The following is a 23,988-nucleotide window of genomic DNA, read 5'->3' as shown; positions in this document are numbered from 1 at the left end:
TTGTTACTGAAGGAGTTCCAACAATTAAATAACCCTTCCCTTTCTCTGGCTTACGACAGACTACATTCAATCCTGTGCACAACTCTCAGACACAATCAGGAGTCACAATATGTCTATTTATGATAACCAACAAATTACTCAACATCTCCTCCACCAGTGTTTTCTACTACAGTATTCAAATAACTCGGATTCTTATTAGGGTGCCATGGTGCTGCAGTGGTTGATTGCTCCCTAACAGCTCTGGGGTCCTCGGTCCGATTCCAGACCTGGGGAGCTGTCTGGGTGGAGTCTGCATGTTCTCCCAGTGTTCGTGTGGGTTTCCTCTGGGTGCACCAGTTTACTCCCACACTCCAAAGACAAACTAGTGGGTTCATAGGCTTCTGTGAACATTGGCCCTGGTGTGAGTGTGTGAACGTGTGTGTCTGTTAAATTAACATAATTTGTTTCTTTTTAAGAAATCCATAACGTTCGACTTCTTCTTTATGTGCTGTAAAACACAGCTCTATCAGGATTATCTTAAAACAACATGGTTAGAATTTCAGCAGATCACAACAGAATTGTGTTGCTGCACAAAGAAGAAAGAACATGAAAAAAGTAGAACTGTGCAAAACATCTGAGACTTTTGCACAGCATTGTAAATATCACACTGATTGACAATGGACAAAATAAAATTAAATGTTACTGTTCTATTATTAAACTGATAGTGCAGACTGCACGTCAACAGTTATAGACAAAGATTGCTGCAGCAAAGTGTTTGAACAGAGTAAACACTATAGAACACTATAAAGCTGTCTGCAGTGTGTTAGGGAGTGAGAATATACTGGTCTCATTTACTATCATCAATTAACTATAAGGACTAAAAACTAGACTGTCGCCGTTAGATGCACAGGTGCTTGTTATGGAAAGACCTATAAACAGAGATATAAAAAAGTCTATAGTGGGAGACAGGTGCGTTTTTGAAGAGGGGGTACTTCTGAAATTCAGCACCAATCAAATCCCCATCATTGTTCTGCTCTCCAGAGAAACTGTTATATCTGAGCTGGGGTTCTGCTGGAGATGTCTGATTACTGATCAGCCCAGACGGACTCTTGAGCCCGAAGGCAAGCAGACAGACACTAACAGCCGAGTATTCCTGCGGAGCCGCAGTGTCACTCAGAACAGCTCTGCCTCCCCAACGGCACAAACAGCACAAACAACACTCCAGTCCCTGCCAGAGAGTCACTTCTGCAAATCTGGGGATGTGAGCTTCCTATAAAACAGTTGGACCCTGCTCAGGTGTCTTCTCTGTACCTTTCAGCAAGGAATTAACCTTTGCTTGTGCCTTTGCAGCCAACCCACACTGACACATCGCCCTGCTTGCAGGATAAACAGTAACTGAAAATTATATTACAGTACAGAACTGACAACAGCTCTATAATATAATGACACACCTGAAGAAGGCTCCACGGCCGAAATGTTGTGTTTTCTCTCTTCTCTTTTCATCATGGAATAAACCTGTTACTTGTTCCATTGTAGACTACGCATGGTGACGCAGCTGCCCACCTGAACTACTATATATATAATGCAGTATAGCAGTTAATATAAGGGAGAGGACCCAGTTTATGCACCTCTGAAGCTCAGCCCCCACCCGGGCGACACACCACAGCCCTGCTGCACAGCAGATCTGGGACAGGCGAGAGAAACTGCTGCACCTGCTGAATCAAGGGGGAACTCCAGAGCAGCCAGACTGTGCCCTTCCAGCTGAACTATCCTGTAGATCACCGCTTCCTAGTGGCTCTCGTACTCCAGTCCTGGGAATTGGCAAAGACTAGAACAAAACACACACAGTCCTTCTCGGTTCTCTAACAAACCGGGGGAAAAAACAGCTGTTGGCTAACAGCTGTAACATCTTCATGACATACTTTGCGTTGGGAGAGTCGAGAGGGAGGAGAGAAAGCTGAAATGCATGGCAGCAGTGTTTTACTTGTCTTTCTGAGCGAACACACAGCACTGCCTGTTAAGAGCCTTAGCCCAATAATTCAAGGGTCTTAATCAGGGACCCCACCTACCTCTGCCCAAACATCAGGGTGGACTTTGTCTCAGCCTCGTTGAAGACCGAGGGGGAGCAGCATATGATAATGGTGGTTCTGCAGTTGCCTCCCAGCGAGTCCTGCAGGATTCTGGTCATCTTGCTGTCTCTGTACGGAACATGGGTTTTCTACAGGCAAAAAGACAAGCCCACCGACAGAAACATACATATTAGAGAGCAAATTTTTCATAGTCTTATGATTCTTGAGAACTGGACTTGGACTCTAAGCCTTTCTGTCTCTGTTAAAACTTGGTTTAGCTCTGTAAGGATAGGATGGCTCACAGAACACCAAGTCTGAGTCTACCATCAAGAAAGCATCGTAGCTCCATACACAATAATAAGTTATATTAGACATTCAAATAAGTCTTTTCTTGTTTGCTTTAATGACATTGAGTTTCTTTAAGAGTTGGTTTCTTGCTGTAACTGCTGGAAAAGAATCAAAATGATCAACTAGTTTTCTCTGAGGATGTCTCTCAGCTCTTTAGTCTCTCATTTTCTTAACTGAACTGGTTTTAGCTCTTTTACTCTTGACAACCTTACAGTACCTGTATTCGTGAAGACATAATAATTTTAGTCCTTTTATTGTTATCAACAAACAGTACTGTACAGAATATTTCTACATTTCCATGCAGAATGGAGAGAGTTTATCACACTGCCCTGGTATGTGATGTCCATATTAAGTCTCTCAGTAGAAATGTTGTCGTTCTGGTATATAATAAAGCAGCAAAGAGCCTCAGTCTCTCATTACTGTGAGGCTCAGACATAAATAATGATGAGATAACAGTGAGTGAAGACGGGAGGACTCACAGTTCCCTCTGCGAGTGCCGAGATGACATTCCCCAGCGCTGACAGAGACTTATTGATATTTTTAGCTTCATCTAATACAGCTCCTTCTGCTCCAGTTTTGCTGACCTGAGAACATAAATAACAGAGAGAATAAGATGCCAGAGACAGAGACAGAGAGCAGGTTCTTCCACTCCTAAAGGCAAACAAGCCTTACTTTATTGCTCCAATACATCCAGTGTAAAGTCATTTGTTGGCTTTGTGAGGACAGACAATGCGGATGTAAGCAGAGATTGACATTTCACTGATCCATATGTAGTTCCACAGCTCCTCATTACACAACGCAGTCCAGCTCTAACAGCTTTCCTGATTTACAGTGTTCGTTTCAATGAGTTCACAGGGCGCCCCACAGCAGCCAGGAAATGCAGTATGCACATCTTCTCTTCATTAAAAACAAGAACCAGAGACGGGTTTTTAAGGTGGTGCCATCATGATGCTGTCTACATGCTATGTTCAGAAGACCCACCTTTTCACTGCCAGCCAAGTCCACCAGGTACAGCTTCCCAGACAGCTTCTTCTCTGTCTCCACGTTTTCTTGTTTGATGTTAATCAAGAAGATGCTGTGGCTCCGGGAGCTGTGCTCATTCATATCTACGCAAATCAAACAAAGTAGGGCGCTGTTCTATAATCTTAGTCTATCATTGCAATTGTCATTTTAACGTGATAACTACATGTTCTAAGTATGCAATCTTTAGAACTTGTCCAGTTTAATAAAAGATAAAGCCTTTTATTTTAGTTATAATCTAGAATACGGCAGATTCTTAGATTGAGTTAAAAGTGGCTAGAACCAAGCCCCTCTAGTATAGTCACATACAAAACCCCAGCATTACTGTAGCCTTAGAAAATTCATGAGTCAGCAAATAACTTCTTGAGAGCAGTGAAGATAACGCAACATACTGTCAGTGATACATACTGGTAACAGCAACATGACGGTTAGCTTTGCCCTCATCGATGACATCCATCACCTCCTCAGGACTGGACACAAACCTCTCTGTGCAGCCCTGCGGGAAAACACCAGCTTCCAGTCACCCTCCACTTTCTCAGAGCGTCCAAACACCGCTTTGTAGAGCTGCCTTACAGCTTTCAAGATTCTCCAGAAAAAAACTCTTCAAGGTCAAAGAAGAAAATAAGTAACAAGCGTGGGGCTTTCAGCCTGGAATAAGACGAGTAGACCCCTCACAACCTGCTTACCTTCACATAGGGAACTCTGTTTTTGTCCTCATGCACAGCGAGGTTGGTCTTGGAAACTTCAAACAAACAGAAGAGAAACCACATGAGCATTAATTTAGATCAAGATCTTAATCTCCTAGTTCAGTGCTGAGCTAGACCCTGAAGTCTACTGAGACTCTGTGCGTGTGTGTGCATCTAAAATAACCATGTTTGTGGAAGCTGGAACAGAAACAGAAAAGAAGTTGGTATAGACATACTGTGCTTCCCTTCATTTGGTCATTCGATTTTCACATTAGTGCAAGCAAAAACAGTCAGGTCCTGCAGCATTAACAGCTCCTACTATTTGATGTCAGCTTGTTGAAGATCAGGGGGACTCACAGCTTTCAACATGACACAATCTTCCCTGTGCTTTACATCTGTCAGGTCACTTTATTTGCGCAGAGCACTGTTATGCCAGTGTTACATACAGAACTGTGCCCACGGTGTGTGCTGCCTGCGTCACTTCCCCTCTCCAGTCTGCCTCTACAGGGGGTAATCCTGGCTCCCTGCACTCCACATCTGTGCACCTCTGTTTAGGATTTTTTTTTCCAAACCCAAGAGATAAAAAGAGTTGTCTGTTGGACACCTACTCACCATCTAGCAAATCTCTTATCTTGTCCAAGTAAATTTCAAAGTAAGACACCTGAAGGAAGGGAAATGTAACATATGAGAGAATATATCAATCAAATGAATCAATTAATGGCACTAGCCAAAGGTGAATGATGTTAGGGCTATAAGCTGAGAAAGCACTATAGCCCTCCATGAGCTGAGACTGCCACCCTAGTTTTAATGCATCAAAACAAGCTAAACACAACTTTACAGCTAATGAGTAATACTGCATGACACATACCCAGGATGCACTCAGCTTCAATCATCAGTCGTTAGTGCAGCAATCAGTCCCTGATCACTAGTGCAGAGTGCAGCAGTCAGTCCCAGTTTCTGATCTCCAGTGCACAGTGCAGCAGTCAGTCCCAGTCCCTGCTCTCCAGTGCATAGTGCAGCAGTCAGTCCCTGATCACTAGTGCACAGTGCAGCAGTCAGTCCCTGATCACTAGTGCACAGTGCAGCAGTCAGTCCCAGTTTCTGATCTCCAGTGCACAGTGCAGCAGTCAGTCCCTGATCACTAGTGAACAGTGCAGCAGTCAGTCCCAGTTTCTGATCTCCAGTGCACAGTGCAGCAGTCAGTCCCAGTTTCTGATCTCCAGTGCACAGTGCAGCAGTCAGTCCCTGATCACTAGTGCACAGTGCAGCAGTCAGTCCCAGTTTCTGATCTCCAGTGCACAGTGCAGCAGTCAGTCCCAGTTTCTGATCTCCAGTGCACAGTGCAGCAGTCAGTCCCAGTTTCTGATCTCCAGTGCACAGTGCAGCAGTCAGTCCCCGTTTCTGGTCTCCAGTGCACAGTGCAGCAGTCAGTCCCAGTCGCTGATATTCAGCAGTCAGCACTTAGCTCTGCTATGTAGCACTCGGACCCATTCACTGATCTTCAGTCTACAACACTCAAGCCTGCTCACTGATTTTAAATGCAAAACCACCCCTTCCTGCTTTGTACTCAGTTTGATCGGTAGGAAACTTTTCACCTTCCATTGCAATGATATGGACAAAACTTGGGAAAAATTCCCACCATACTTATACTTAATACAGTACATAAATGCCTATAAATGCCCCGACACATACAGTAATTCAGCATGACAGCTTATGAAGGCATCACCAGAGGAACCCAGCTCTGCAGAGTGGCGACTGCTTATTCTCACTCCACTCCAGCCCCTGTCTAACACCTGGCTCACCTTGATGTGAAACTCCAGGTTTTCGTCCATGGAGTAGATGTGATCGAAGATGTCGTGTGCGATCCTGGGGATGATCCCCATGAGCTGAGGGTCATGCAGCTTCCCCTGAGGAACAGGACAGGACAGCAGCTCACACACAAGCATCCCGGGGCGGGACGGCTTGTCTTGAGAAACAACTGGACACGTGAAGCTGAGCAACACAGGACCGGCACAGCACGGTAACCAACAGGCCAGAGCTCAGCAAAGGGAATAAATGAGACCAATGAAAAGGCTGAAGAACCGAACAACAAAATGGTGTCAGCTCATCAAAGCTTCAAAACTATGGCAGAATGCAGCTAAACACTACAAATAAAACAAATTAACCCACTTTTCTTGAAAGAACCCAATGTGAATCCAGTTTCCAATATTAATGGATCATAAAATACCCAGCGTCTCTGAGGAGTTTTGATTTCATTGTCTGCACAGCAGTGAGATACGCACACAGCTCCAGGAATGGACTGCTGCCTCGTTCAGGTTTGATTTCCATCAAATCAGCCACTCAGTGGCCCAGTGCAATCAAAATCTTAACTCACTGTAAGTATCTGTATTGCCTGAAGGGAAAGGAGGTGGTTGTGCTGGGGTTTGTGAGGGGCGTTTAAAAATACTTCGAGTAGAATTCAGCTCTCAATATTTTTCTTTAGTACTGGCATCTCCCTCACAGTGATTACCCTGAGATCCCTGGTGCTGCATGAAGGGATAATTACATTTTACTTAGCATGCCGGGAGCACCAGACTTTCACCCTAGGGCCCTCACTCATTTGCTTTGTCAACAATCTGCTTGTGTGAACAGCACACACACAATAATGATTTTTAAGAATGTACTGCATTAGGGCTTACAGAGTGCCAATGAAAATGTAAGGATCATTCCAGCCTCTGTAGAAACAATCTCAAGATCATGTGCTGTCAATCATTACCATTTCTCGAATAATGGCTTACTATATTCCTGCATGCTGCGGATTTTTAGAGCTAAACACAACAAAGCTGTCCTCTTTACTTTGTGAAGGGTTCTACGCTGAGCAAAGCTCTCAGTAGTTCAAATGAATTCCTTGCTTCAATGTAATACCCACTCACAATGTAGGTTCCATCATAATCGTATTGCTAACTTTTAACACTTTTAAACCTGAATCGTGGAGGCTGCTGATCTGAGGCACAGTGAAAAGGAGGAAATCCTATTGTCTGGTGTGTACAAGACAGTTAAAATAGTTCCTTCAGTGGGAAGGCAGAGTGCTGCACCAGCTACAATCCTTGCAGAGTTTGTCTTTAATTATAACAGAGCTACAGGGCTTCCTGAGCTCAGACTATAAGCAAAACAAAGGGCAGAATAATTGCCTTTTGAAAAAATATTTCCTGATCTGATATCATTGAGACCCAAAAAGGTCCTATTTCTTAATCAGATATACTTAATGTTAGAGTGTTTATTTATTCTGTACAACAATACAATCACTTTTATTACATTTTATAGCTTCTCATTAGTGTAAGAATGTAAGCTTTAAACCAGACTATCACAAATATTGCTGACAAGAATACCACACACTTAATCCAATTTATCTTTATCCAGCCTAATGTGTAGCAAAGCTGAAACTTGAAGTTGATAACAGTAAAAAATAAAAAACAGAATTTCCCCAATTCCTAAATTTGTGACAGCGAACGTCATTGACTTTCTTTAATGATAACTGAAGACATAGTCTTCAATTTCTGTGTGAACTCCTCATAAAGACCACAAAAGTCACGAAGGTTGTCAAAACACTGCAGAAAAAAAGGTGTTCTCTTGTGTTTGGCTTGTGCTTTTTTAAAATCCATGTCTTCCCCTGTTACTATACATGAAGGTGCCAATTCTACAACGTGCAGCTGGGGGATAAAGGCAACCAGATCAGCGCAATGCTTTAAAAAAAAACCAAAGAACCTTCCCATTGGCTCTGCCGTACTCAGATGACTAGGTCTGTCCAGCGGACACCGGGAGAACAGTGTGTCCGGCCCATCAGTGCTATTCAGGTGCTGAACAGGATTTCTAGTTTTGCACACAAAGCCTTTTTGTTAACAATAGTACAAATCAGGAAGTGGAGGTCTGTCTTTGTTACCCACTGCTGCCTGTCATCTTCTGCGGTGTTGTCTTCACTCCTCTACAGCTGGTGCTGTAAGACAGAGCAAAGAGGAAAACACAGGGCGAACCACAGCCTACCTCCATCGTGTGTGTCTTTCCTGAGGAGGTCTGCCCGTACGCAAAGATGGTCCCATTGTAGCCCCCAAGAACATCTGTGGAAAAACACCAGCGACAGCTAAGTACAGCAATACTCCACAAGAACAGCAATATTCCACAAGAACAGCAATACTCCACAAGAACAGCAATACTCCACAAGTACAGCAATACTCCACAGAACATCAATATTCCACAAGTACAGCAATACTCCACAAGAACAGCAATACTCCACAAGAACAGCAATATTCTACAAGAACAGCAATAATCCACAAGTACAGAAATACTCCACATGAACAGCAATATTCCACGAGTACAGAAATACTCCACAAGTACAGCAATATTCTACAAGAACAGCAATAATCCACAAGTACAGAAATACTCCACATGAACAGCAATATTCCACGAGTACAGAAATACTCCACAAGTACAGCAATATTCCACAAGTACAGCAATACTCCACAAGAACAGCAATACTCCACAAGAACAGCAATATTCTACAAGAACAGCAATATTCTACAAGAACAGCAATACTCCACAAGAACAGCAATACTCCACAAGAACAGCAATATTCTACAAGAACAGCAATACTCCTCAAGAACAGCAATACTCCACAAGAACAGCAATACTCCACAAGAACAGCAATACTCCTCAAGAACAGCAATACTCCACAAGAACAGCAATATTCCACAAGAACAGCAATACTCCACAAGAACAGCAATACTCCACAAGTACAGCAATACTCCACAGAACATCAATATTCCACAAGTACAGAAATACTCCACAAGAACAGCAATACTCCACAAGAACAGCAATATTCTACAAGAACAGCAATAATCCACAAGTACAGAAATACTCCACATGAACAGCAATATTCCACGAGTACAGAAATACTCCACAAGTACAGCAATATTCCACAAGTACAGCAATACTCCACAAGAACAGCAATACTCCACAAGAACAGCAATATTCTACAAGAACAGCAATATTCTACAAGAACAGCAATACTCCACAAGAACAGCAATACTCCACAAGAACAGCAATATTCTACAAGAACAGCAATACTCCTCAAGAACAGCAATACTCCACAAGAACAGCAATACTCCACAAGTACAGAAATACTCCACAAGAACAGCAATACTCCATAAGAACAGCAATACTCCACAAGAACAGCAATATTCTACAAGAACAGCAATACTCCTCAAGAACAGCAATACTCCACAACAACAGCAATACTCCACAAGAACAGCAATATTCTACAAGAACAGCAATACTCCTCAAGAACAGCAATACTCCACAAGAACAGCAATATTCCACAAGTACAGCAATACTCCTCAAGAACAGCAATATTCCATAAGAACAGCAATACTCCACAAGTACAGAAATACTCCACAAGAACAGCAATATTCTACAAGAACAGCAATACTCCACAAGAACAGCAATACTCCACAAGAACAGCAATATTCTACAAGAACAGCAATACTCCATAAGAACAGCAATACTCCACAAGTACAGAAATACTCCACAAGAACAGCAATATTCTACAAGAACAGCAATACTCCACAAGAACAGCAATATTCTACAAGAACAGCAATACTCCATAAGAACAGCAATACTCCACAAGTACAGAAATACTCCACAAGAACAGCAATATTCTACAAGAACAGCAATACTCCACAAGAACAGCAATACTCCTCAAGAACAGCAATACTCCACAAGAACAGCAATATTCTACAAGAACAGCAATACTCCTCAAGAACAGCAATACTCCACAAGAACAGCAATATTCCACAAGTACAGCAATACTCCACAAGTACAGAAATACTCCACAAGAACAGCAATATTCTACAAGAACAGCAATACTCCACAAGAACAGCAATACTCCACAAGAACAGCAATACTCCTCAAGAACAGCAATACTCCACAAGTACAGCAATACTCCACAAGAACAGCAATACTCCTCAAGAACAGCAATACTCCACAAGAACAGCAATACTCCTCAAGAACAGCAATACTCCACAAGAACAGCAATACTCCACAAGAACAGCAATACTCCACAAGAACAGCAATACTCCTCAAGAACAGCAATACTCCACAAGAACAGCAATACTCCTCAAGAACAGCAATACTCCACAAGAACAGAAATACTCCACAGCTGCCGGCATTCAGAGGGGAAGAGGGTGGGTCTAACATGGATGGCAGCCCGGAAGGCTCCGGTGGGAAGGAGTCGGGCTCTGGGGCATGCAGCCTTTGTCATGGGATGTGTGGTAATGTAAAACCGAAAACAAAACCACATGTGTGGAAAACCACTGCGAGAGAACAACACGTCCTCTCTGAGTCCAGCAGGTGCGGTCAGGAGGGGAGAAGGCGAGAGGACAGCTTCACTGTGTGAGGGGTCCTGACACCCAGCTGAGCTGTGGCCAAGTGCCACACTTCCAAAGGGTGACTCCCCGCGAAACTCCCATTTTAAAACAAAACAAGAGCTGTATTCCAGGTGCAGAGTAGTGCTGTTTCACCACTATTGTTTGTCAAACATTTTCAGTAAACGCAAAGACCTTAATGGATTCTGGACTCGTTTCTTTCCCTTTATCACTTTGTGTTATAGTCAGAACAAGGGGCTAAGAGTACCTCAATCACTATCAGACCAAAAGCGATCTTAATAAACTTGTATCTTAATATACCAGACAAGACCTTCCAAAGAGTGCCAGTCAATCTGTATTAGTACACGAGCTGTTCATGCAGTCCGACAGCAGCCTCAAGACTTGACAGGACCAGGCAGGTTGTATCCAGGTTGTTTCCTTTACGCACCTTTAACGATCTGCTTGGCACAGGCGTTGTACACATTCTCCTGAACCGTGTTGGGAGGGAGGACTCTGTCAAAGACATATGGCTTGCCCTGTCAGATAAGAAAATGCCATTAGTCAAAGGACATATATAACAGCATGTCACAGAGCCAGGACACAGCTGAAAACAGAAGACTATGCCTGGTGGTCATCTGAGTACACTGAAACATTGTTTTTCTTTTCTTTCCCTTTCAGCGTGGAATGAACCTTTACCTGTTCCTTAGCATACCCACAGTCAGAACGACAAGCACATCAGACTTTTCCGTTTTAATAACTTTGCCCATTCTCCCCATGCGACAAAGAAAAATAAATCCCGAAAAGTTGTTGAGCATAGCAGCTTTTCCCCAGAAGGGATGCTACTTCACATAATATGAAAACAAAGAAAACACTTTAAAAATACCTTTATGGTTTTAATCACCTTTACCGTTTAATTACTTTAGTAATTGGAGAAATGCAGAAACATAGAGAACGTAGTCTGGATTTCTTAGACTGCCATTTGGTTACCAATAAACACTTAATTAATACCATTTAAAAATAATTAAAATTAAAATTGCAAGCAGGGAGCAGGAGGCACGTCTTTACCCAAAGGGTGGTGGAAGCGTGGAACAAGACACCCAGCCATATTGTTGAAAACTGAACACCGTCTTTCGAGAAACAGCGGGATGAGATCCTGAGATCAATTAACTACCAAAAGGACCAGATGGGTGGAATCCTCTCGTTTGTAACCGCAGTGATTTAATGCAGTGATTAAAAAATGCAATATAATATTAATGGCCAAGAGAAAAAACGTTCCTGCCATGTTTACTCTGCGTGAAAGACAGGGTCCCGCCGGCTGCTGTGCTCCCTGCTTCTCGAGTTCACGGCGCTGCCAGGGGGTCACAGGGGTGACAGCAGACCGGCTGGGCCCCGTTGCCATAGAAACAGCTTCTCACAAGGCCGCTGGCATCCACTTCAGGTAACCCGTGGCAACTCGGAAACCATGGAAAAATCACGGACAGGGACGTGGTTCCTCACTGGATTCTTTGAGCTGCCTCCACTGTCTTGAAAGCGGCTCGTGTTTTCTTTGCCAGTGCACAACGAGAGGAGCCCAGCTCCTAGGACTCCTGTCTTCAGACGATGGTTATCACTCCATTGTAACTGCACCCGGAACCCTTCAAAACATTGCCTCCTTCCGTGACGATCACAATTCGGTTTAAAACATTTTATATACTGTATCTTTTCATATACGCAAGCTCTCTACGTTATTTACCAGGATAAGTTAGAAACAAAAACCAGTGGCTATTCAATTGCAGCTCCTCACTGACCACATAGTGACCCTATACTGACCACATCCTTCTCAAGGAAGCAAAGGAATACACCGTTTTCTTCCCCAGAAACAACTCCAACATCAATAAAACAAAAACGCTCGTGAGGTTAATGAGTGAAGAGTGAGGAAGGAAGGTATTTGGCAGTGCAACTCTTTAATGGCAATAATGAAGTAAACACTTAAGTACTTTCTGTCACCAGTACATGGTACGCAAATCTTCAAATGTTCTAAGAACACCAAAGTCCTAACAAATAATTAGATCACACTGATATTTAATAACTGAATTTCAGTGGCAAGCTTGTGTATGATATAAACTTCCCCTCACTGGTGTCTGCTGTTTAACACTTGAGTTTTCAATGCTGTTGAAACAGGTGGGCTATACTGGCACTGCATCACTCTATAACCCCCACTGCTTGCAGAACTCCTTCATCAGCATGCTTCATCAGGAACACCTACCAGTCTAATATCAGGGGTCAAAGCACCTTTGACTGAGAGCTGAACGAGAACTTTGCTTCTGATTCAACAATTTCTGCGCCAGCAGTCTGTCTGGCCAGCTCCTAGTGCTAGCTGTTACTGAGTGCATTCTCAATGTGTTCACAGATACTGAACACCAAAGACACTGAACACTTTATTTGACTCTTGACAGACGGTTTTCAGACATCAGATCATCATCAAAAAACAAAGCTGACATCAGATCTATATATCACAAACATATTTCTGACTTTACGAAATATAATTTACTACGAAATTCATTCTTTTGGCCTTCATTCATCAAAGGAATGAAAAATGAAAATAATATTTTTTTTCAAAATTATTCTTCATTATCCTTCATTGGACAGATCTGCAGGAGCCATCTAATGAGACCTAATTGGGTTCCTTCCTTCATGTGCATGTCAGAAAGAAGCCAAGTCACGCTCAGAACAGACTGTCTTAAAATCGGTTTTCAGAAGCTCTGTTTCCAGAGTTCTTTTGTGTGTCTCACATAGCTAGGGAAAAAGATTACACCATTTTGTCGATACCTTAGTTAGTCCACTAGCAGGGAAGACGAGCCAGAGTGGGGAATCGATCGTGAGAATACATATTCAGTAGGTGTCCGGCGCAAACCCCCAACTGCAATGTCCTGTAATCATGCTTAATGGCAGCCTACATCTCCATGGAGACACAGATTACAGATGGAGCTGCAAGCCTCACTTCAACCAAGCCATCCAAAAAGAAAATTACCACCCCCCCCCCCCCCCCAGGGAAGCACAGTCTGAGGGATATTGAACAGCTTCTCATTTTAAAGGCAACAAAAACACCTTATTATCTGTTCGATAAATATGCTGACCAAACGCCAGCACAGAAATACAGCAAGACTCCTCAAAGAAACCGCTGCTGCTGTTTCAGATTGCTGACAAGGGAATGGGCTTGGTCAGTATCACTCTACTTTGCTCCAGCATTCCGCAAAATAAGGTTTTAAAAAAGAAGCAAGGCTAATACTCGACAATGCATTTTTTCTTTTTGCCTCACAATCCACTGTTCAAAAGTGTTCAAGTTATGCACTGCAGGCGTACACCTTCATCGGATGAAAAGAACTGGCTCTCACTGTACATACAGCATATCAACCACTACAAAGAGATGTAAATGACTTTCACTACATATTCTCAAAGGATGCTCCCCAATTTTCAGTACTACAGTTCCTTCATAATTCTTTTAACAATTTACAAACCATTAACCTCAAACAGAAACACAAACACACCTGATTGAACCTGGGACAGGCCTACTGGAGTCAGACACAGCCCAGAGTGAAAGTGCTGTAGACCACTTTCTTACTGGTCTGGCCGATATCCGGTTTGGTCTGCCCAGTTTCTGTAGAGCCTCCTTTTACTGGCTGTCTCGGCAATAAGGCGAGATTTGCAAAACACATTGTGCAAGTGTGCTATTTGATGTAATTGTAACAATTTGTAGTCTAAGGTTGAAGTTAAGGGTAGAAAAATACAGTGTCTGTCTGCTGGGTTATGCTGTAACCAGGCCCTTAACCCCCAGTAACTAACCAGTGCCTGAAAAAGCTGTACTGTACTAGCAGTCTAAACTGCACTGATTCAGAAATGTGAAGGTTTCAGAAATACCCTAGCACAGAGTTTTTCAGCACTGGTCGAGGGTAATCACTGTGTCTTCTGGGTTTTCATAATCACAGGTGCAGTTATTTCAATCTTCTATTTGCTGCCCCTTTTTAAATTCGCTTTCAGATCTCCGGGTGCTGAATGAGGTTTGTCAGGTAAAGAGTGCTTTGCTAACTGGTGAGTTTCAGGTGAGCAAAGCTGATATATAACTATTTGGACTTGGGCAGGAGGGCGACACTGGCTCACTGTGTGAGGTCTGGTACAGTGTCATTCTCCCGTGGCTGTTCATCATCAGCTGGACATCTAGTCAAACACAAGGGAGCAAATGATAAATCAGAAAGTTGAGGAATGACCATGTGAAGCTCTGTGTGCTGAAATTGTTAATAATTATTAATAATGCACTCTTATTAGGGTATTTCTGAAGCCGATCACCGAGTATAAAAAAAAGTCTACCCCAGCAAGCATATCACTTACAGGCAGCAATTAACACTGGTGATCAAGGGCCCAAGTGGAAGAAGAGCTAACAGACACAGGGAGGCCTCCAGTCACAGTCCCGGATGATCCACAGGTGTGTATCTGCTCAACATCAAATAATGTTCATAGATCTAAGGATTACAGGGTAATAAAAACACATTTTTTGCTACAGTCATCCCACTAATCTTTTAAAAACTCTCTCACAGGGATATATTGCTCACTATCAAACAAACTTCATAACTTACATTGTTTGTTGGAAATGAACATGTAGTTTTTATTGTATATTTTATATTAGTATTATAACCATAAATCACCTCCACCAGGAGTTTTTTGGTTTAACTCATTCAATGGCTTTAGATTTGCTACAGCAGCAGGCACAAGAATATGTCAATCTTGCAGACAATTAACATTGAAATAGTGTTTATCTTAAAATAAAGTCATGAATAATACATTTAAAATGGTCTGATTTATGAGGGACAGCAAGATATAAAAAATAAGGTTTCAGATGGAGAGGGATATTACAAGTGATTTGCAAATCTATATGTTGTTAGATGCTGTTGTTAATGATGCCAGTGATTATTTCATAAGTCACAAGATCTTCACTCTACAGAGTCTCCCTGTGTCCCTCTGCAGGACTGCTCTGCCCCAACACTTAGCTGATATTCATTCCTGTCTTTGTAATGACATTAAAAACTATACAGGCCAAGCACAGTTATTAGCCTGTACATGTGCCAGCTGCTTGATTTATTTTGTTTTTAATTAAGCCTCTTGTGTCACAATTTCAATATCTGACAGCTCTCTGCCTAATCCCAGGAGGGGAACACAGGCAGCTATGGGCATGAATTAAAAAGCCAGCAAAGATGGTCTTTACATTTTGGTTAAAAGTTTAACGGAGCTTAACTCAATCAGTACATTTAAATGCTGACAAGTATCTGGAAATAAGATATACAGTATGCATTTTTAAATAATGTTTCAACATATCTTTTCTGTAATCAAGCAAACTATGAATATATACCTGGTATCTTACATTGCCATTTCACAATTATGCAAAGTTTGATTTACTGCCAACACAAATCTGCATATTTTTCCTCCTGCAAGCTAAGTTGTGAATTTTTTTTTGTAGATCCTGTGACTGGTACACTGGGGCCAGAGCTCCTGCTGCCAGTCTCCTTGTTGTCACTACCTTTGCATCAATATGACGGCCAACATTTCAGGGACTCTCCAGACAAAACAGATGTCTTGCCTGACTCCTTCCCACAACCTGGAATAATTTGACTTTCCTGAACAATCTAAAATGTTAAAAATGAGATGGTAGCAATTGAGGTGCAGGTGGACTTAGCATTTTTTGGGAAAAGTCTCTGTCAAAGTCTTCGGTAAAGATCATTCTGTTATTTTTGTCTCAACACTACATCATGTCTTTTGGAAAATGACAGAGCTGGAGTCCAAGCTGGCTCCACGAGAACATGCTCAAGAATCATTCATACAGCTGGGTGGACCGGAGACACCTGGGCAAAGAGCCACAGTACTGTCTGCAGTGAGGGCCAGAGGTGTACCCACAACACTACACTTCCCCCCGTCAAGCAGAGCGGGCACCGTGCTCCATCAGCCAAAGACTGCAGCCTGTAAAGGGCACAGGCTTGCTCTTCCCAGCGTCTTTCTAATGAGATTCATAAGAAATCGCCGCACAGCAGGCCGCAGCTCCAATTAGCTAGCTGACGTTTTTTAATGAGGCAGTCCGTAGCAAAGCCAGAAGTTAAGCTGAAAAGAAAGCCACAGCGGCAGAATTCTAAACAGGTCTTGCACAAGAGGCAAGGAAGACCTGCGCCAACATCCAGAGACTGTGGGCTCGAGACTCCAGAGCGCCACAGCTGCTCACCTCCTCCAGGTCCCCACTAATACCCGCAGACGCATCTGCCAACGCGAGCAACACCTGACACAGCAAGAACGTGCTGCCGTTCATCCCCGCAGCGGCTGGGGATCTATCCTGTCTCTTCTCTGCTGTTGGCTTCTGGTACGGCGAGGTCTCGTTCCCAGCCCCACCCGGTGTCGCGCAGGTGTCTCGTGCCCTGGACCAGTCGGGGGGAGGATGAGGAGAACGTGCTGAAGCAGCGAAGTGCAGAACGACATCTCTATCGCCCACCGAAGCCACACCCTGGGTCCAAAGCTACACAACGTCTCCTCGCCAAGTCTCCTCTCTTCACTTTTCAGTGACGAGCCCTTTATTTTACTTCTGCTTTGATTGTAAGGGTCGTGTTCAGAACAGGAGAGTGCTCTAAAGCCCATTTCGAATAGACTTGTGCCATCTCCTCACTTGCACTCCAAGCTCGAAGGAACCTCCAGACACACCTTCGACATAAATGAAGCCAGTGAGGACTGGCAATAGGGAGTATCTTGCACTGGAGAAATGACTGACCCAAATACCGTCTAACATCAAATACATGTTTACCATTCCTTCCCCCTTTCAGGAGCTGACTTCAGAACTGTGACAGCAGGATCCTGAAAACGCCATTTAATCAGCCTTTCCACATGACAGCAGAGTGCTCAGACAGCCCAGGCAAGCATGTCATTGTGTGGGTTTAAAGGAAAGAGTAGGAGTGATTTTTATTAGTTCATCACGCTCCTGCATAAAAGCAAGTCTTTATCACAATGAAACAGGCAGATTTCACCACGAACGAAGAACTGAAGGCCATGTGCACTGATTTATAGATTATGTGAACTTGGATTACACCTTTATTTGAGTTGATTTACATTCAAGACAATACATAATAAAGAATTGCTTCTTTTACTATATATTTCAACAATAAAGTTTCTGTGCCCAGGAAATAAGCAAAGAAATAACCTTATAGTAAGAGTCTGAAACTGATACTGAGGACTGACCTATTCAGCTCATAGCCTTTCCAGTCCTGTCCACTGTGTTACAGTACGTTCCTACTCTCAGATCCTTAATTGTTTAATTGATCATCAGAAAAATGAATATAAAAATGAATGTGCTGAAGGGGGAGGGAGGGAGAGGGTCACAATTTCAATGTCATATTCCACAATTAACACTAATGGCCCCGGGTCCAGCTACAACCGCAGAACACCAGAGAAGGGCAAGACGAGGTCCTCAGTGCTTCCCTCAACAGCACAGTCATCTGTCAGCCTGTCAGTATGTGAGGAGGCAGGCGGAAATCATCCTGGACTGGGCTGTTGCCTCAGCTGAGGACCTCTGGATGTGCTCATGGCGCAGTAACGGACTGTCCCTCCGATACACAACTTCACAACGGCTCTTCCTATGAAAGGCTGTGCAAGAGGACATTTTCACGATACACAGCTCTGGAGCTCTTCCATATTGGTTGCTGCAGTCGCAATGGAAGGTAACAGCAATTTCATTATTCCCCCTTCTCCCACATGGCTTCTAGCCCAAGGCATAGGAATTATAATTTCAACACACTCCTAATGAAGTTAGATCTCACACTATAGGTCCACACACAGCACTGAAGACGCCGTGAGTCAGTGAAGCCATCACATTCATATTAATTGCAATATTTCTATGGAATCAGCTCCTTCCTAGTCATTCTGATTCATTTCAATACTGCAAAAAGCACCTACAGGACAAACGCCACGAGCTGATAAAATAGAGGTCACTTTAAAAACTAATCAGAGGAGAGTTAGACAGTTATCATGTCTTTTTACCTCTTTCTTGACATTCGCCATTGGTAGATTAAAAGTACTGCATATCACATTATTATTTTCAACCTGGAGGCTTTTCCATCTTAATAATTCTTATTCTGATCACAGCATCGTAATTATCCGATTCTTTAAAATACTCTCCAAAGCAGCAAGCATCCTTTTCACTGCTGTGATATACACATCTCAATTAGGTTTAAAATCATAATTAACAGCATGAATGAGGGGGAAATGAATAGAACTTAGGCATGGGAATGAAAACTGCCATATGCATATGTCTTTGATGTACAGTGGTATAAGAGCTACAGTGTATTATTGGACTTGCACAACATTATACAGATATTTAAAATATATTCTTATTGCCTTATAATTGTAATTCATTGCTGAGATGATAAAACAACAAAAACAATTGAAAGAAAGCAAATTAAAGCTGTTTCTTCACCATTAGAGAGGGTAGCTGAGGGATATTAATTTTAACTTCAGTGACATGCAAAAAACGGCACAGTTTTATTGTGACACTAGTATTGTTAAGAAACCCAGCTTGTCCCTTGTTGTGGACCTGTGTTATTTGTTAATTGTTTTCAATGCATATCCAGTACCCTTCCAGTGAAAGAAAGAAATGAAAATATAAAGCAATATGAATCCCCTTTTCCTTTATGTTTTAATTAACCGTAAATCTTGTCTGTGAATGAAAGTTTATTGTTCAGTTGTGTGTTATTAATCATCAGTCACTATAATTCAAAATATTAAACATTAACAGAACACAATGGACATTAGAAATGGTCATTGCTTTTGTTCTCCGGTTATTAAATTCTAAATTAAAATAAATAATTCAACAGGACTGTCAGAAGTGATGTGTGGTGCAGCGATGTTCGTCTGAATTCAGGTACCATGACAACCATCTTTACAGCCTTTTTCAACAGCACACTTTCCATTCGCTACGATTGCCAAAGCCAACGGCAGACGTCCAGAATCATCAATTAAAAGTCCATCTCCGCACAGGCAGATACATTTGCTAACACACATCACATATCCCAGCTCCTCTCTGCATCTTCGCACTTTCCTCCTTATCTCTGGCTTCTCCTTATCTTTACTCCTCCTCTTCTGTTCCAAAATGTTCTTTCCCACTGTGGCATCCTTTGGCCTTCCTTTATCTTCCCCAAAAAACTGGATGAACGTCTCCTTTTGTCCGACGGTGAGAGTGTTGTCAGCCAGTCCTGGTCCAGGAGGCTGGTGTGTGTGCTTTCAGGCATTTCTGCAAGTTCTTTACTCAAAGGGTATCTCATGTGTTAAAACTGACACAGATTTTTTTAAACGTGAAACAAAACTGCCAAGTTCTCGAGGCAAAATTCTGCACCCAGTAGAGTACTGTGCTCATAGTCACTCGTTTCATTTTTATTACATAAGAGTTCAAAATGCAATGAAATTACCTCACCCTGACAGTGGGGAGAGAAGTGTTTTCACTGTCTGTGCTCTGTGACAGACCAGTGAGCTCTGCTGCAGTTAGACTGCCTCACTGATTCAGCATTCTTTAGATCTCAGCCCATTCACTGACAAGTTGAATCCTAGAATGGACTAAGTGTCTCTGCAATGTTAATTTACGGCAGTTGTGCCTTTAAGTTATGGCTTCGGTTCAGTGTCAGCATGAAAAAAAACACAAAGGTGTTAATTAAAGATGAAACCTCAAACGGAATGGATTCAGAAGCGATGGTGTTTGTTCTCACTGCTGTACCTGCGCACAGATCCCAATAACAACACAAACCAAAGTCCATTACCGCTTCAGCGCTTCCTGGCTGAAGTAGAACAACTTGCTGCTTGTGTTTTTCCCTCTGTGAAGGAGGTAATAAGCATGGCGTCACTACAGCGTGAATGTTTCTAGCTCTAATTAGTACTATAATTGTCAAGGGCAATCCTGGGAATGTGGGGGGGGGTGTCTTGTACAGCAGACAGCAGTGTTTTCTACCTTCAGGGCAGGGTGCGGCCATATTGTGTAAGGTACAGTCTCTTGGTATTGCTGGAACAGAAATATCTGCGCACATCCATCATCGCTCCAGAAGTCTTTCGAAAATCCATCATCTTGTCAGCATCGCCTGTAGTAAGCGATCAACCATTTAATGTACAGCTTTGTGTTTATTAAATTTTGTTTGCCAGCAGGTTCACTGTGTCAAGCGCGCTTTAGTCATAATTCCTAAATTAGAAAGACGCATATTCCGTCTCTGTCAGCAAAGGATGCCGGTGGTCCAGGAGCCGTCATTTTATGTAATCTAACAGCCCCACCACCACCAACCCCAAATTTTTTTTGAAAAAAAGTGAAAATGGAAAGCAGTCTCATCAGGTAGCACAAAGCCGGCGGGCACCCAGATGGGCGAGAGTCCAGCGCCCCCCCGCCCATGACGTCACTCCGGACCGCGGCGCGAGAGCTGCCGCAGCGAGCGGACAGCCCGGACCCGCAACCGAGCAGGCCGGCCGGGCCGTGAGGCAACCCCGCAACACCGCTCTCGGCATACCGCCGCCTGGGGGTCCTTTCGAGCGAACACCTCCATCACTAGGCAATTCCTGCAAGCTGCGGGACCAATCGGACAGACATCCGCAACAAAGTGGACATTTCCGACACAGTGTTTTCTTTTCCGTGCTCCCGTTTGTGAATAGATGCAGCTCTCGGCGTTACAAGCAAACTTCACAGACCATTAATTATTCTCCCACATCCATTACCGCTGCGAACAGCGTCGATTCACACTTTAGACCCCCACGGACAAACTGTACTTCAATGTTTGACTAACCGTTTACCAAATCAACCAAGCACGTGTTTGAGCTTCCCCTTTATTGGAGAAAATAACAAAATAACGATAAAACCAATAACGTGCTCTTCACCGCAAACACCCAGGTAGAGACGCGTTACCAAACATCATTTTCATGCTGTGAAGATGATCAGCGGGAAGTATTTCATTGCCCTTTCTGCCCAAGAAACTGTCAAAAAGCAAAGGAGATTTAAATGCCCACAAAATCACATACCTAACTGATCAAACCGATGTGCGAAACAAATAACGGTGATTTTTTACGGATTACGCAAAATAAATAGGACCGCAAGCGTCCCGATTATCATTAAAGCAAGCGTGATCCTTGTTTCCAGCTATAACCCCGTTTATTAACAATGCCCTCAACCATCGTTCGGTAATTAACGTGAGAAACAGAGATAAAGGTCTTACCCCTATAACGACCGTGTCATCGTCCTTAAATTTGGGGATGTACTTGTCGCCCCTTACGATCTCGGCTGCATTTAACGGCCGGAATCGGCACATCACTTTGATGCTGCATTCGGCTGGGTCCGCCATCTCAGTCTACCCCAGCAAGAGCGCAATAATGCAAAGTTTCCTTCACAACCTCTTCAGCAAAAGCACGGACAGACTGCGCCGGGGAGGCCCAGGAGAGTCGCGTCAGCCTCAGAACACCATGGTCGTCTGCTGCAGATCAGCTGTTCCCCTTCATGCCCACCAGCCGCTCGGCTCTGCAATCTCCTTGCATTGAAAGGTGTGACAATGCATCTATACAGACATGTATTCCTGCGGACAGCACTCAAGTCCCTGCAGGCAGGCTGAAGCCGCGGGAGGCGGGGATGCAGTGTCCCCCTGTGTTGGAGAAGCCGGTGGCAGCTCAGAGCTCAGGAGTTCAGAAATCGCATCCTCCTTCGCGCTCCGTCACCCCGCAGCAACAGCACCGGGCACCTTCCCTCCTCTGGATCTGCCTCCTCCCCTGCTCCTCCTCACTCTCACTCTCACACACACACATACACACACCGGCTGGCGTGGCGTAGCCTTACATCATAAACTCCGTCGGTTCACCTAAGTATTCTGGGCAACGTAGTTCTTCTGCAGAATCCAGTGCGACCTTCCTTGAACTTGAACGTGAACTTTACTGCCGTGGGTAACCGGTTCTGGTACAATGGGATTCTTACGGAAAGTCTCGCCATTGTCAAAAAAACAAAAGGTGTAAAACACAAGGTGTCATCCGCCAATGTAATGACGCGGTTGCCGCTGTGTCCCGCTGTGCAGTCGTGAGCGGACAGGGCGTACTCGCCTGGACTCAGACGGCAGCCTTCTGAAGGAGCCGCCAGGTCCTCCACAGCGGCCCAGGTGTTAAGCTCAGTGGAAAATGAATGACAACAGTCTAAACGGATTCCTCCCGGAGTACAGGGGACATGTATCCGGAGAGTGAGAAAAGCAAAAGCTAAAAATACAGCATCTGAAAAGGTTCAGCAACTCAATTGTGAAAACAGAGGGATTAAAAAAAACAACAGGGTGCAAGTTAATGAAATTAGTATGCTACAGGATATTGTAAGCCAAGGATATCAGAAAGGCCAAGAGAGAAATTGAAAGGAATATTGTAATGGAGGCTAACATAGATGAGAATAAATTCTTCCAGTACTACAAAAGCAAAACAACCACATGAGGTCAAATCCATTAGGGACAAAACTGGTAAATGTCTAGACAAGGAGAGGGAAATGGCTGATGTACTGAACAAGTTTTTCACTCAGCTGCTCATTAGGGGCCTCTGGCAGTGGAGGGACAGAGTTCTGTATCAGCACAGAAGAGGCAGAAACCTTCTGGGAACTAGAAACACAAGAAACACATCATTTAACATGCGGAAACTGGCCTGTTCGCTTGATGTGGCTTTTATGTAATTAAGACAAATTCCATGATCTTTCTGGGATTTGGGGACCAAGCGGAGAGATTTACATTTTAAGGAAAGTAATGTCCAATTAATGAATTCTTGCTGCTGTGTGTTTTCTGAAGGTTTGAGGTCTACCTCACTGGCTGCAGAGGCCAAGTCGGGCTTGGCTGGATCAGGCCTGGGATGGCAGACCAGGGTGTTGGTGGACCAGCCAGTGGTTCTGAATTTCCAAACCAACGACACACGATCACAGCAGAGGGCACCACTCTGCTGTAGAAGCATCCGTGCGGTTCAGCTGAGGTCCTGGCTACTCGGTCTTTAAAAGACCCCTTCAGTTAGGAAGCATTTTGCTGCACAGAATGGCTGCCGCATGGTTCCCAAGGTGGGGAATGCAGTGGGGTCCTCCTGTATGTGGAGCTCTTAGGAATGTGCTCATATATTTTATATCGATTCAGAAAGTTATACAAATGAACAAAATTATTATTGCACTTCTACATACCAGTTGGTAAAGCAACAGTTTTTAAGGAGTTAAACAAGAAAAAAGCTCGCCACTCCACGTGAAGGGATCAATTTCCAGGAACCAGGCTGTTTCGCTGCCGGCGCGGTCTCAAACGCTAGCAGATACAGCTAGATTGTATCTTTCAGCAGGTTGCAGGACACGTCTCTGAAACAAGAGGCCTCTTTGGAAACAGCTGGAGGTTCTGAAGCAAATTGTATTGTAAAAAAAATGTGCAGCGTGGAGAACTGTGCATGTATGTCTCTCCGATTGCAGGTTTAGAAACATGCTCT

General features: G+C 43.6%; 1 protein-coding gene across 1 annotated transcript in view; it reads right to left on the bottom strand.

Annotated features, from left to right (window-relative positions):
* kif5c (kinesin family member 5C) overlaps positions 1–22,300 on the bottom strand; it is a 50,161-nt gene extending 27,861 nt beyond the window's left edge. The window contains exons 1-10 of the mRNA XM_069196235.1: positions 21,738–22,300; positions 10,946–11,033; positions 8,123–8,196; positions 5,905–6,009; positions 4,715–4,763; positions 4,103–4,158; positions 3,825–3,912; positions 3,378–3,502; positions 2,876–2,980; positions 2,049–2,197 (exon numbers count right to left, since the gene is read on the bottom strand). Coding sequence (XP_069052336.1) covers positions 2,049–2,197; positions 2,876–2,980; positions 3,378–3,502; positions 3,825–3,912; positions 4,103–4,158; positions 4,715–4,763; positions 5,905–6,009; positions 8,123–8,196; positions 10,946–11,033; positions 21,738–21,863 — 965 coding nt within the window. The 5' untranslated portion in view covers positions 21,864–22,300. The remainder of the gene's footprint in view (positions 1–2,048; positions 2,198–2,875; positions 2,981–3,377; positions 3,503–3,824; positions 3,913–4,102; positions 4,159–4,714; positions 4,764–5,904; positions 6,010–8,122; positions 8,197–10,945; positions 11,034–21,737) is intronic.
* Between the last annotated feature and the right edge of the window lie 1,688 nt (positions 22,301–23,988).

Source organism: Lepisosteus oculatus, chromosome 12 (genome assembly GCF_040954835.1).
Source record: "Lepisosteus oculatus isolate fLepOcu1 chromosome 12, fLepOcu1.hap2, whole genome shotgun sequence".
Classification (NCBI taxonomy): domain Eukaryota; kingdom Metazoa; phylum Chordata; class Actinopteri; order Semionotiformes; family Lepisosteidae; genus Lepisosteus; species Lepisosteus oculatus.
Note: the sequence above shows the minus strand (reverse complement) of the source record. Positions and strands in the feature narration are given on the sequence as shown.